We start from the raw sequence: 15,340 nt of genomic DNA on the forward strand, positions 1-15,340 counted from the left end.
ATACTTTGTTCTGCAGCTTCTTTCCCTCTTTCAGCGTTCACAGAATTGAAGAGAGTCAGGGCCTTCCTCTGGATTAGGGTTTGGCTGATCTTCTACCCAGACCACTCATACGTTCTCTGTATCAGCTATAAGACTGTTCTGTTTTCTCACCATTTGTATGTTCACTGGAGTAGTGCTTTTAATTTCCTTCAAGAACTTTTCCTTTGCACTCACAACCTGGCTGTTTGGTACAAGAGGCCCAGCTTTTGGCCTGTCTCAGTGTTCAACATGCCTTCCTCACTGAGCTGAATCCTTTCTAGCTTTTGATTTAAAGCGAGAGATTTGCGACTCTTCCTCTCACCTGAGCACTTAGAGACCGTTGTAGGGTTCTTCTAAATTAGCCTCATTTTAATATTGTTGTGTTTTAGGGAATAGGGGACCTGAGAGGGAGAGAGATAGGAACTAGTGGTTGGTGGAGCAAGCAGAACACACGATTTATCTATTAAGTTTGCCCATTTATATGGTGTGGTTTGTGACACCCCAAAACAGTTATAATAGTAATATCAAAGATCACTGATCACAGATTGCTGTAACAAATATAATAATGAACGGGGCACTTGGGTGGCTTAGTCATTTGAATGTCTGACTCTTGATTTCGGTTCAGGTCATGATCCCAGGGTCATGGGATTGAGCCTTGTGGTGGGCTCTGTGCTGAGTGTGGAGCCTGCTTAAGATTGTCTCCCCCCCTCCCCCTCTCCTCCTCTCCTCCTCTCCTCCTCTCCTCCTCTCCTCCTCTCCCCCTCTCCCCCTCTCCTCTTCTCCCTGTCTCCCCCTCTCCCCCTCTCCCCCTCTCCCTCTCTCCCTCTCCCCCTCTCCCCCCCCACTCCCTCCCTCTGCCCTGCTCCCCTGCTTGTATGCTCGCTTGCTTGCTCTCTCTCAAAAAAAGAAAGATATTAATAATGAAAAAGTTTGAAATATTGTGAGAATTAGCAAAATGTGACACAGAGACATGAAGTGAACAAATGCTGTTGGAAAAATTGTGCCAATAGACGTGGTCCATGTAGGGTTGCCACAAACCTCCCATGTGTAAAAACACAGTATCTGCAAAGTGCAGTGAAGTGAAACACAATAAAATTTCATTATGATGTTGAATAAAAGTAGTAAGAGTGGGCAGGCACCGTATTGTCTTGTTTCTGATCTTAGAGGAAAGCTTTTAACTTTACACTGTTGTTTATGATGTCCTGTGGGCTTGTTGCATATGGCCTTTATTATGTGGAGGTACATTCCCTCTCCACCTGCTTTGTTGGTGATTTTTATTATGAGTGGATGCTGAACTTCGAAATTGTATTTCTGATGGGCCTATTTCTTTTCAGCAGGCATATGGCTATGGTCCATACAGTGGTGCGTACCCTCCAGGAACTCAAGTTGTCTATGCTGCAAGTGGACAGGCTTATGCTGTACCCTACCAGTACCCGTATGCAGGTACCCCACGCCCACCTTCCATTCCTTATTTCTCTTCATTTACTGGGTGGATCTGTGAGGCCTGAAGGAATTGTATTTCTTAGTTTAAGGATAAGTGAGCAGTGCTTCTGGTTATAGACCACAAATGATTCTACTATGCTTTAAAAAAAAAAAAAAGTTATGTATTTTTACGTTGTCTTATAAAGTTGGAGTAGGCTTGTGTTTTTTTTTTTTTTTTATTTAAAAAAAATTTTTACATTTATTTATTTTTGGGGGAGGGGCAGAGAGAGAAGGAGACACAGAATCTGAAGCAGGCTCCAGGCTCCAAGCTGTCAGCACAGAGCCTGACGCAGGGCTCGAACTCACAAACCACAAGATCATGACCTGAGCCGAAGTCGGACGGTTAACTGACTGAGCCACCCAGGTGCCCCAGAGTAGGCTTGTTAAAACTTCACTGTTGTATCCAGATTTATTCCCAAGGAGAGAATTTGTACCTACTGGTATTCACTTATATCCCATTTTAAACGATAACTTTCTCCTGTTTTTTCTCTTCTGGTAACATCCTTCAAATATTATCACTACTGAGGCGATACTCCATTTTGCAAGTGAAATAAAGGCCTGGAAGGTTCTTACATTTATTCCAGGCTTTTGATGCACTTCCATTTTTCACCTTACCTGAGGAAAATTGTAGTTGTGAGTAACTGGCCTGTGTAGGTAGCATCAAGTCCTGGGTGCAGTTTGGGCAGTGGGAGGTCTAAGGTGGAGGTGCAGGAGAGTGCTGGCTGTGAGGCCAGAGCCTACAGTCAGGATGAGGGGGCCCAAGAGCCCCCATCATGTGGTTGATGAACCGAAGAACAAGGCCACACCCAGAAGCCCAGAGAAGGGAAGTCAGGCAGAGGCGGTTGCAGTGGGCATGGCATATCGGATCAATGTATAAGTGAATGAAGCTGGCAAATAGCTTACAAGAGTCCTGAGCCCATAGAGCAGTTGGGAATCTGAATCTGAGGGCGCTGTGAACAAACCTAGTGCAGTGTCTTACCACGGCAGTGGAAGAAGAATCTGTTGCCAGAGAGGTAAGTGGTCACTGATGCTAATCTCCCAGAGAGGCCCAGGGCTGCCGCCCCCTGACTCAAAGTATCCTGCTAATTAGTGGTGGTTACTTTGGTGTCTCATAGGTGAGCATCCAGTATGAGAGGTTCTCTGCTTATCTGTTCCTGCAATCTGATGTAGTTCACTCAACTAGCATGGACTGTGACTTTTTGACTTTTTTTCATGTTAAATTGAAAACTAATAAAATGATGATGCTAAAAAATGAAGTATTTGTTGGCCCTGTGATCTTAGCACAACTATTTTTGTTTGAATTACTTTCCCCATACAAAATAAATTTTTGTCATTGAAATCTTATATCACCTTTTGCATTTCTTTTCTCATTTTACAATTCTGTGTATTCTGAGTGCTACATAATTTCCATAAGTATTTTTAATGACTGCATATTATATTGGGTGATCTTCTAGTATTAACTGTTTACTTTTTCCTGTTTGCAGTCATAAATGTTGCTTTGAACATGTCTAATGATTTTCTTTTTCATTCCTGTTAAATCTTAGAATACATTTTTCATTTCTGTGTATTAAGTTAATGTGTTAAAGGGCATAGACATTTATTTTTCTTTTGATACCATTGAAATTTAGAAAGCTTCTCAAACATGCAGAAGTATGGACAATAGTGTAATGAACTGTCATTTGTCCATTACCACCTTCAGCTAGCATATCATGCCTAATTTTGTTTCACCTCCATCTCCTGTCATCTCTGGATTGTTTTGAGGGAAATCCACACTGTATCCTTTCATCTGACAGTATTACAGTAAATCTTAATACCATTTATTTAATTTTTTTTAAATGTTTATTCATTTTTGAGACACAGAGAGAGACAGAGCATGAGCAGGGGAAGGGCAGAGAGAGGGAGACACAGAATCTGAAGCAGTCTCCAGGCTCTGAGCTGTCAGCACAGAGCTCGACGCGGGGCTCGAACTCACGAACTGCGAGATCATGACCTGAGCTGAAGTCAGACGCTTAACCGACTGAGCCACCCAGGCGCCCAAATCTTGATACCATTTACCCAGTTGATTCTCAGAACAGTTTGCCAGTTTCTTTCTTTCTTTTTTTGAAGAAAATCTATTGTTATTATTTTTAATTATGGTAAAAAAAAAACAAGTACCATAAAATTTACTTTTTTAAAAACCATTTTAATTGTACAGTTCAGTAGTGTACATTTAATTGTACAGTTCAGTAGTGTACAGTACATTCACATTGTTGTGCATCAGATTTCCAGAATTTTTCATCTTCCCATATTGAAACTGTACTCGTTAAACAACAACTTCCCTTTTCCTTCCTCCCAGCCCCTGATAACCACTATTATACTTTATTTTTCTGTGAATTTGGATACTTTAGACATTTCATATAAGTGGAATCCTATAGTATGTGTATTTTTGTAATTGGTTTATTTCACTTAGCATTATGGTTTTTTTTCTTCTTTCTTTTTTTTTTTTCTTTAAAGGAACTTTTATTTTTTTCTACTACTTCAATGATAGAATTGGAGATGTAGCCTGGTGGGGAGGAATCAATGATGGACTGAGTTTGAAAAGGGAATAATTTAAGACTGGTCCAACTGAGGCCAGAGACCATTTACATGAGAAGAAAGGCAAATGACTAATAACAAAAAATTCAACTTCACTAATAAAGAAATGCAAATTGAAATGAGATACCGTTTCTGCTGATCACATTGGCAAAAATGAAGATATTCTTCAGTGTTGGTAAAATTTGCCAGTTTCTACCACTTCTAGGAAGTTCCTGAAGCACTGGTTTCTCAGCTGTCCTGAAAGACTGCTTATTGTTATTAGCTCTAAAAGTTTTGATACCCTCCTTGGGTCTAAAGTGGATCCTTAGGTTGCTTTAGTTTACATTTTTCTGCTGACTGGCAGAGATAAACATGGTATAATTGTTTACAAACTTGATCTCTTTGCCTGTTTGTCTTGCAGTTGGTGGGTTTTAAGCCCTAGCCTACCATGCCATGAGAGCGAACTTCTTTCTTACTCAGCCCCCAGACCTCTGACTGGGGTAATCTCAGCTGTTTCTTACTGTATAGAAGATCAGATGTTTTGCAGAAGTGCTAGTAAAGGGAATTTCTGTAAATGGGATTCTTTACTTGCTCTTGCCTTTCTTCATAGAAAAAGAGATAGCCCTCTCATGAGCACCCTCAATTTACTTGCTGCAGAGGGCAGAGTCAAGAAGTAGGTGGGCATTCAGCATTAGCGTTGTGACCCATCTAGCAGGCATACTTGCTGTGGAGAGGGTGAGTTGAGTTTGTGGTCATCCCCCAGTAGCCTTGTCCTGATGACCAGATTGGAGCTTCTCAGTGCCTTTCTGGATACCCCAGTGCTTGGCCAGCTTCATGACATTATGTGGTCTTTAGACACCATAGTCATGCATATAGCAGGGTAAAGGCCTTCTCTCTTTAAAAAAAAAAAAAAAATTTTTTTTTTTAATGTTTATTTTTGAGAGAGAAAGAGAGAGCACAAGCAGGGGAGGGGCAGAGAGAGAGGGAGACACAGAATCCGAAGCAGGCTACAGGTTCTGAGCTGTTGGCACAGAGCCGGACGCGGGGCTCGAACCCACGAACTGTGAGATCATGACATGAGCTGAAGTCAGACGCTTAACTGACTGAGCCACCCAGGTGCCCCAAGGCCTTCTATTTAATATGATTGGAGCCAGTGGTCAGTCAGCCAATTAAAAAAGTACAAAGGGTGCTGTGTACACACTATGAGTGTTCTGTTTTAATTTACCTGTGTTAGTGGACAGTGTTCAGCTATCTTTTGACATGGGCTCTAGGATTTTGCTTTGCATTGGCTCCTTTGGTTGGAGTTTTCTTGTCATGTAAACACTGTGCTCATGGGCTGTCTTTTGACATGGGCTCTAGGATTTTGCTTTGCATTGGCTCCTTTGGTTGGAGTTTTCTTGTCTTGTAAACACTGTGCTCATGACATATCACCGCATCGCGGTTTCCCTTGGTAAGTACAAACAAGTCTAGGTTTTAAAATTCTTTTTTTAGTTTTTTAGTTTACTCATTTCCTTGCTCTGATAGTAATTTGTGAGTTACCTGCCTTTATTCAGTCCACCCTAAAGTATCGAACTTAGTTATCCTGGAAGCAATAGCTGCCTATTTCACATTCACATTTTGACCATTTATGTAAAGCTTAGTTAAGTTAGGTAACTACAGTATGTACAACTTAGAAATGTCCTCAGCTGACTTGGGTAAGGATTTCTCTTCCTGGTAGGAGCAGAGGCAAGCAGGAGCTGCAGGAGAGGTCTCTCCTGGTCATGTAGTGCAGGAGGCCCTTGATGTGATCTACTGAGGGAATGTAGATTTAGATTGTCCAAGGGATCTTCTAATTAAGTCAGCTTGCAAGTTCCTACTATCCTACATTTCATAGTTCCATTTGCCTAATTGAAAACTTTTAAATTTCAAGGCAGTGAAAGTAAATACTACTAGCTTACCAATTTTGAAAGGTAAACATTGCATAAAACATTGTTTGCTTCCAGTGCTGTTACCTGTACTTGATCAGCCCTTTGTTTATAGTGGTGTCATTCTACCGTGCAGCTTTGGTGTTTTTTCTTTTCTCTTCTCTTCTCCTCCATCATATTTGAGGTATTAGTGGTTTATGAGTGCACACTTGTAGCCTGAGTGCCTAGGTTTGCATGCCTTTATTGCCATTAACCCCTGTGTGCCTCACTTTTGCCCATCTGTAAAATGGGTATAATAATAAACTCAACTCATAGGGTTGTTAGTATTAAGTGAGTCAGTACATGTAAATGCTTGTAGTACTGTAATTGCTTAGAGTACTAAGGACTTCTAAATGTTAGCCTTTATTTTGCTGTTGGTTTTCATCTACATATACACATTACTGTTGTATTAGTTTCTTGCTTCCTTAGGGTTGAACTGTTAAGGGAACAGCAGGTCAGGGAGGGAAGTTAACATTATTTATATTTGAGTAATTTTAAAGCTAATTAGCTGTTAGATAGTATAGCTGTGAAGTATAGAACAGAACAAATAGTACATTTCCAGTTGTAAACTTTAGTCATGCAAATTAAATATTAAAGTTGTTTAAAGTTTGCTTTTAGAAGTTTTCCCCTTAACGTAAGTATTTTCCCCCATAAAGACCTATGATTAAAAATGAGCAAGTTTTATTAGCAGATTTAAGGTCTAATTTAAAAATGGTTTACATGAATATCAAGAAGCTAATTAGCTTTTAAATGGATTTTTCATTTTCAGCTTTAGGTGGAGATTCTTGCCTCTCACAATGCAGGCTCTGTGTATCTCCCATGCTCTCCTGTATCTACCTGTCATCCTAATAAGTGTGACTGGAGGGGAGAAGTGGACATTGGAGACTGGAGCTTACAGCTGCATTAGGATCCTGCTGTTTGCAGTGTTTGGGGGAGGGCAGAAGTGGACATTGGGGACTGGAGCTTACAGCTGCACTAGGACCCTGATGTTTGTAGCATTTGGGGAGGGCAGAAGTGGTCATTGGGGATTGGAGCTTACAGCTGCACTAGGACCCTGGCTGTTTGCAGCGTTTGGGGGAGGGCAGAAGTGGACATTGGAGACCAGAGCTTACAGCTGCATTAGGATCCTGCTGTTTGCAGCGTTTGGGGGAGGGCAGAAGTGGACACTGGAGATAGGAGCTTACAGCTGCAGTAGGATCCTGCTGTTTGCAGTGTTTGGGGGAGAAGTGGACATTGGGGACTGGAGCTTACAGCTGCACTAGGACCCTGCTATTTGCAGCTTTTGGGGGTTTGGACCTTGGAAAGTTGAGCACCTTGGTTTCCTCTTACTGCAGTCTTAGAGACAGTCACCGTGGCCTGTTCTGGGGGAGAGCCGGGGAGCACCCACTCAGCGACTCCACACACCTGTTGAGAGGAAGATAGCACTGTAGGGGAGGGATGCACATGCAGGGAGATGTGACCTTTGCCACTTCAGGGCACACTGTCTTTATGAGGGAATGTTGGACTTCACAAACTGCTCCTCACAGCATCTGCTTTTTCACTTCTTTTTTAGGACTTTATGGACAACAGCCTGCCAACCAGATCATCATTCGGGAGCGGTATCGAGACAGCGACAGTGATCTGGCACTGGGCATGCTGGCCGGAGCAGCCACTGGCATGGCCTTAGGGTCTCTGTTCTGGGTCTTCTAGAGTCCTTCAGATCTGGATGTGCATAGCTTCTGATACCCTGTGTGCAATAATATAATTTGCAGGGCATTTCTGTTGGTGATAAATGTTTTTAATAATAGTTTAATTGTTCTTTTGAAAGTGATGACATCATAGTTCTAACTAATCCATACACGTACTGTAGAGAAGGCTTCTGATTTGTGTTTAGCTAAAACATGGAATCTCTGGGGCACTGGCTCATTCCAGGAGTTTCATTCTAGAACTCTTGGAATACCTTATTTTGGACATACCTATTTAGAATGGCATTTTCTTTTCAGAGTTAGGTATAGTGCTTAAGGGATAATTTAGTGTTCTGTTTATATATGGTGATGTATGAGTGAGCAATGTGGCAAGGAGAACTGCATCTTCTTTCTGTGTAACATTGAACTTTGAAGCCTTGGATCAGAGCTGGCTGCATGTAACTTCAGGAGTTGTGGACTGGTAAGCAACCAGGAACTTCCCTGAGGCAGTGGGGTGGTATCCCCAGGACCTCTGGGGCCAGCAAGGCTGACTGCTCAGGATGATGGGGTAGGGTCAGCCCCCCTCCCCGCCCTCCTCCCTCCCTCCCCACCTTCCTCCCCACTTCCTCTTAAAATGATGCTTCTTCATTTTATTCTTTGTTCTTTTGGTATGATCCTTGGAAAATATCCCATATTAGGAATTGGCTTGAGCCTCAAAGTTTTATCCTTTAAAACTTGAAGAAGCCAAAACAGTTTGAAGTATGTGGAGGTAGATGTGCTTTATTCAGAGAAGACCCTATGTTTTTAGTGTCTGCTTTGGATATTTTTATTGCCACATCAGCCTACTTATAGCTTATTTTGCTACTTGTTGAGAAAGTGGTATTAAGAGTGGTGAGGAAATGGAATGAGAGCCATACTTACAGTGTGACTGTGTCAGGCCTCTGGGGATCACACTGTGCAGAGGGTGCTCTTTTCCTCTCTTCTGTCCTTCTGAAGAGCAGGTGTCCTGCTTTGTGCAGGACTGGGGCACTGTGATTGTCCCCCAAGCTCTGGGGTTCATGGAGCCCTGGTGATGGATAGTGGGGGCTCTTGGGACCATGGCTGTTGGGGAGACTCAGGTTACAGATGGGAAATGATTGCCTAAGAACATGAATAACCTTCTGTCAAGGTATTACTCAGCTTGACCAGGACATGGGCTTTGTTTTTATTCCTGACACAGAAGCTTAAACCATGTAATTTTGAGCCCCAGCTATGTGTGAAGCTCTGGAAAACCCATAATCCTACACTTCTGTTATTTCTTTTTTTTTTTTTTTTTTTAAACGTTTATTTATTTTTGAGACAGAGAGAGACAGAGCATGAACAGGGGAGGGTCAGAGAGAGGGAGACACAGAATCCGAAACAGGCTCCAGGCTCTGAGCGGTCAGCACAGAGCCTGACGTGGGGCTCGAACTCACTGACCGTGAGATCATGACCTGAGCCGAAGTCGGACGCTCAACCGACCGAGCCACCCAGGCGCCCCTGTTATTTCTTTATATGAATTTGTAAAGCCCAAAATTAGTCCAGTCTTCTGTCCCGCAAGCTTTAAAAAATGTACTTCCACCAAGGCAGTTTAGCACAGTGACAGTCCCTACGCTGGCACTCCAAAATACACTCCCTAGTAGCACAAACTCTGTTTTTATTTTCTGTGGTCAGTTACATACATAACTTGTTTCATAGGTCAACTGACTCCATCTCTGAGCAGACTTAAATAGATGTCCATATGAAGCCATCTGCCAAACGACCTTGATGTCAGGTCTGTTTTCCTGGGCAGTTCTGCTGAACTTACACTGTAGAGTCTGTTTCTAGTTGAAAGGAGGTGCACTTGACTGTCACCCCTTTGGATATTTGAGACAGTGGAAAATTGCCAACTGTGATTTGTGACAAGGTTGGTTTTGATGATTAAAAATGTTGCTCTTATGATTTTACATCCTTTGTAGTAAGAATGGCTTTGTTTAGATGATAGTCATTATTAAGAGCTGTATGCTTTACTAATAAAATATTAAACAGTTTTTAATGTGGTATTGGGGTATTGATTTTGAACTTGGAGTTCCTGGAACCACAGGGTACTGAGTTATGTTGCTGAAATGCCTGGGAAGCAGAGTCTCCCCTCTGACTGAAGGGGCAGGTGTAAACTGAAGCTTGGGCACATGTGTGTGCACTCTGTTGGCCAGCCCCATTGGGCAGCCACAGTTGAACCTGGAAATTCAGTGTTGCCAGTGACTTGATGCTGTTAGGAAATGCATAGTAGGTATAAAGATGGGCTGAGATACTTCATTTCCTTGGTCCAGTTTCTGTAGATGCCAGCTTTGTGATTGCCTCAATTTAGGTAATCCTAAATCAAAAAAAGTTAGATGAGGTGGAAGGAACTTGTTCAGGTGTGAGTAAGCTTTTCTCACTTTCATGTGTGGAAGAAGTTGCCCACTGACATTGCACACATGCCAAGCTGATTGTTTTTTGGTTACTGGAGTGAACTTCAGAGTCTTAGATAGTAAGGAGAAAAGAAAGACCAGTGGCTGTGTTTCAGATGATCATCCTGAAACAGGCCAGACCTGGACCCAAGACACTGGTCTCAACCATGGTTGAGACGAATGGCCTAAGTTTATTTTCTACATCAGTTATGATCCTGTTTCATTTTTCTTTCTCCTTCCCAAGTTTATGTAGACACAGGCATGGAATGCAGTTCCATTTCTCCCCCCCCCCCCAGAATTGATCTGTTTTCTGATTGCTTCCCTCTCATAATCTCTTGTGTCCACAGAACCTATTTTCCCTGTATATGCAAATTGTATGTTTATAAGTGAAAATGTTAATACATTAAATGGTTAACCTTAAAGCAGGTTGCATTGTGACTTCTGTTTTTTTAAATTAAATTTAGTTAAACTAAATAAAACCCAGCTTACCTATTTCTCCCACTATCCACCCCCACTTCTGGCAACTACCAATCCATTTTTTAAAAAAATTATAGTAACACACTGTCAGTTTTTTCTGCTACATCATGGGCAATAAGAATGGCAGTTACTGAGTGGGGCGCCCGGGTGGCTCAGTTGGTTAAGTGTCTGACTTTGGCTCAGGTCATGATCTCATGGTTCATGATTTGGAGCCCCGCATAGGGCTCTGTGCTGACAGCTTGGACCCTGGAACCTACTTTGGATTCTGTGTCTCCCTTGCTCTCTGCCCCTCCCCCACACGTGCTCTGCCTTTCTGTCTCTCAGAAATAAATAAACATTAAAAAGAGATTAAAAAAAAAAGAATGGCACTTAGAAATCCCTGAGTGCTGGGGAATGTATTATCACATCAGAAAAGAATGACTCATTAGATTCTTACAGTAACTCTATAAGGCACTATTGTCCAGGTTACACTGGATGAAACAGGCTCAGAAGTTAAATATTTTTCTCAGGAGCACACAGGTAGTAAGTGAAATGGGTTTATATCTGATATGAAAGCATATTCTTTTTCCTTATGCCATGTCCTATAAAGGTGTAATTTCCACAGGGACATATGGATGGCATGTGTAGTAATACTTGTAAGATGACTATGAGAAAACTGATCATCCTGAACCAGATCCACTTGGCAGTGCAGATTCAGTAACTTCTTCCAACTACATGTCTTTGGTTGCATGACTGTGTATTTTTTTTTCCCTTTCCCCATCCGCAAATTAAATCTCTAGATCCTGAATTACCACAGTTTCCTCTGGGCTAGTTTTTCTGTTTACCTCACCTATTGCAAACTTTCATTAAATGGTGATGTGTGGTTGCGTGTTACAGTTTAAGATGAGGAGTTTTATTTATACCAGAAACTTTGAGTCTCTTGGTTTCATTTCTTTAGAGAGCAATCCTCCAGTATTTTGCCAGGAGACACTTTCTGGGTGTGGAGAAGGGTAGACACTCCACACACAGACCACAGCCCTTTCCCTCTCCAGCTTGACTTTATCGTCTTCTGTCATGCTGACCCCTGCTGCCTCCAGCTGTATAAAATTTTTTTGAGTAAGTTATACATAGCACCAGAATTTTTTTTAAAAACAAAGATTTAGTAATGGGTTATCCATCTGCCCATTTCCTACCCTCTCTTGAGAAGAGAGGTTCTCTCATGAAGGTTTATCTTTCATGTTATCCTTCATGCATATATAGTCTAGTACAAAAAATATTCTTATTTTTCTCCCCTTTTTACACAGAGGTTGATATATACACCAGTGGTACCCAGACACTTTAGTCGCAGGATCCTTTTACACTATTAAATTTTTAAGGCCTCCAAAGAGCTTTTAAACATGAGTTATATTTATCAATATTTTCCATATTATGAAATAAAATTGAGACAATTAGAAACTTAAAAGCTATAACAGAATTTACAAAAATTATTTTCCAAACCAAAATCTGAGGCAAAGCATTTTCACATTTGAAGATATTTCTTTAGCATCTGGTTTAATAGAAACCAGCTGGATTCTCCTGTATGTTTCTGTGTTCGGTCTGATTTGATTTGTTAGTTGAGGCATAGAAGGAAATATGGCTGCACATAGACATGTAGTTGGAAAGGGAGGACTGAGCAGACCCCCTGAAAGGGTCTTGGGTACCCTAAGGAGTCCTTGGATCATACCTTGAAAACTGATGTATGAAAGCTCTTTTCTTCTTTTCCCCGACTTAACATATCTGAGGTGTTTCCATGTAGTACTTAAAGAACTTCCTCATTCATTTGATTTATCCTATAATTCCATCCAGTACCCATTTGACTTTTGCTATTGCTAACAATGCTATAATGAAGGATATTGTTCAAAAGTTTCTCATCCCAGTGTGGGGCTCTTGAAGGGGTTGTGTTCCTGTTGGCTCTGTGGAACTCATGGATGATAAGCTTCTCTGGAGCATAAGACCTGGAAGTGGGAGTCTGTGTCACTGTATGCAGAGGCTGACTGCTGTGATAAGCCACTTGAGATCTCAGGAGCTGAGTGCTGAATGCTTTACTGTTCAACTCCTAGTCCTGTGGTTGATTTCCCCAGGCTATCATTTAGGGACCACACTGGTTGTCTTGGAGTCCTTCGTGGATGCCAAATGGAACAGAAAGGTGGTGAAGATCTACCCATTCTTCAGCTTGTCAGTGGTGCTCAAACTTTAGACATTCCAGTGGTAAGAGCTAGTCACACGACCCTAGCTACACAGTGTAGTCCGAGTTCAGGAGCAATCTGTTCTGATGACAGTTGCCAATGAACATCCAGTGAATGGCAGATAACAATGGCCAGCTATCCTTGACACTCAATGGAAATCAGTTTATATTAACCCTCAGTTGCATAGTATTTACTGATTCGTACAGTAGGTGGTTGCAAATTACATGTAAATTGTTGGTTCATACAACACAAACATCATTGCTCACAGATTTTGTTCTTGTTCAATTATTTCTTTCCCTACTCCCCAGTTGACAGGCAGCTTGGGGCCTAGGGGAGAAGAGTCCCCCTTCCCAGCAAGGAATGTGGTCATTTCACTCATTTGTTCTTTAATACCTTAAACTCATTTATCACACCAAATAGTGGGCTTTGTGGCAGATTACATCATTGCCCCTGATTGTTCCTCCTCCCTTCGCTGAGAGAGTTTTACATTTTTGCTTGCTTCTGTGTGACTTACCTTGTCTCCTCAATCACTGGGAGGAACAGACCTCTCTGCCTCACCTGGGGTATGGTGTGTGGCATGAATTGGCTCAGGAACATGAGTGTTCTCGTCCAAACTGTAGAGCCCAGGTACTGATAACAAGTGCATATCCCTGGGGCTCAAGTCCGGAAAGGCCAGAGGGGTTCAGGGTAGACTGGAGTCTTCATTTTCACCAAACCCCAGGGTACTCCTTCCAGCCTCAATGCCCCAGTCCCAGGGTCCCCAAGCCCTGTCTCTCCAGAACACTTATGCCTTCCTCTCTTCTCTGCCAGGGGCACCTCCCTTCCATCCTTGCTGTGCCTAGGGAGATTTTCTGCCCCTTCCGGGTGAAAACAGCAAGGAGGAGAGTGACACAGTGGGAGGCAGTGTTTGGTACACTTTGCATGGCTCTCTGGCTGTTCCTCTACCTGGCCAGTGGTAAGTCAGGTCAGAGGCACCCCCTGCCCCCCCTGCCCCGAGCCCTAGTCATCCAGATGACATTCCTTAATTAAGCAGGGCCATTCCCCTAGTGGGCAGTGAGCCTTGGGCTCTCCTGAGCAGCCAACCAGGCAGGGCCCTACCTGGTTCTTCTGGTGATTGTCAAGAGGCCAGGTGAGCATGTCATGGGCACAGAGAATGTGTGCCAAACACAGTGGGAGGCTGAGGCCTTGGATCCTTGCAGGAAGGTGTGGGTATGGTCCCCATACCCACAGGCTGTTCATCCCAGTTCCCAGGAGCCGCCTCTCATGCCACGATGGGGGTGGCAGGTACAAGGCAGATGTGAAGGAAGGACCGTGGGAAGGACTTTGGGGGCTTCCCCAAGTCTAAGTATAATAATGACAGAACCAGCCCCCAGACACATAGCAGGAGCCCAGATGTTCCTTCTCTTCCCCTCCATTCCTTTCCTAAACGAGTGGTTCTGTGAGTGTGGTCTCAGACCACCAGCAGCCCCCCTCCCCCAGAAATCTACTGGAAATGCAGACTCTACGGGCACCTGAGAGTAGCTCAGTCAGTTAAGCATCTGACTCTGGATTTTGACTCAGGTCATGATCTTACGGTTTGGGAGTTTGAGCCCCATGTCGGGCTCTGAGCTGCCAACACGGGGCCTGTTTGGGATTTGGTCTCTCCCTCTCTCTGCCCCACCCTTACTCATGCTCTCTCTCAAAATAAATAAACTTAGAAAAAAAAAAAAAGAAAAGAAAAAAAAAAAAAGAAATGCAAACTCTGGCTCAGCCCAGACCTGAATCAGCAACTCAGCCCTCAAGTTGATTCCACTGCAAGTTCAAGTCTTGAGAACCATTGGCCTAAAATAGACTTCCTCCTCCCACCCTCTCCCACCCACTCTCTCCTTCTCTCTTTCTGTCCTTCCCTCAGTCTCTCCCACCCCACCCCTTCTCTGCCTTTCTCTGCCCCCTGTCCCACTTCTCTGCTGGGGAGCAGCTACACTTCCTCCTTGCAGCAGCTGGTTCTGAGAATCACCACTGGGTGTCAGAGCAGCCTCAGGAATGTCTCTGCTGTCAACCCCTCCCAGGTCTGCCCTGTCTCCCAGGGCTCCCACACTTAGCCCCAAAGAAGACATGCTTGGATCGTGGTGTGGGTCTGACTGCAGAAACAGAGCCCCTGTACTCACATTCCCGCTCCCTGCTCACTCCCCTGGACTGAGGCCAGTGCTCCATGTTCCCATCTTCTGTCTCCAGTGTTTCGGGGCTGAGGAGGCCTTAGGTGCCGTCCCTAGAGGAGAAGGGGCTTGCTGAATGTCAGTCACTCCAAGACTGTCCAGGTGGAGAGTGTTTCCCTGTCCTTTCCTAACACCCCAGGGTGAGCCACATAGGCCCTGAGGAGGGGAATCTGGTAGTGTCTGTGTAATGGGGACAAGGACAGCCCCCAGCACCATGTAGGCTGTCATGAAGGATGTGAGGTTCATGCCCAACTCTCACTCCTCCCAAGGTGCCTTTCTCATGCTGGCCCTCCCTCCACAAAGCTTCTGCAAACTCCAAGCTTTGAGTCCATCTGTGAGCCCTGGCCTGGGCCTCCC

At 43.5% G+C, this 15,340-nt stretch overlaps 1 protein-coding gene across 2 annotated transcripts in view; it reads left to right on the plus strand.

The window, feature by feature from the left end:
* The window catches only part of LOC102962680 (pleckstrin homology domain-containing family B member 2), a 47,049-nt gene extending 38,101 nt beyond the window's left edge, over positions 1-8,948 (plus strand). The window contains exons 7-8 of one of the 2 annotated variants that reach the window (XM_042994151.1): positions 1,353-1,461; positions 7,549-8,948. In XM_042994151.1, the coding sequence (XP_042850085.1) occupies positions 1,353-1,461; positions 7,549-7,685 (246 nt within the window). In that variant the 3' untranslated portion in view covers positions 7,686-8,948. The remainder of the gene's footprint in view (positions 1-1,352; positions 1,462-7,548) is intronic. The other variant, XM_042994153.1, reaches the window with a different exon arrangement.
* The last annotated feature ends 6,392 nt before the right edge of the window (positions 8,949-15,340 follow it).

This window comes from Panthera tigris, chromosome C1, assembly GCF_018350195.1.
Source record: "Panthera tigris isolate Pti1 chromosome C1, P.tigris_Pti1_mat1.1, whole genome shotgun sequence".
Lineage (NCBI taxonomy): Eukaryota > Metazoa > Chordata > Mammalia > Carnivora > Felidae > Panthera > Panthera tigris.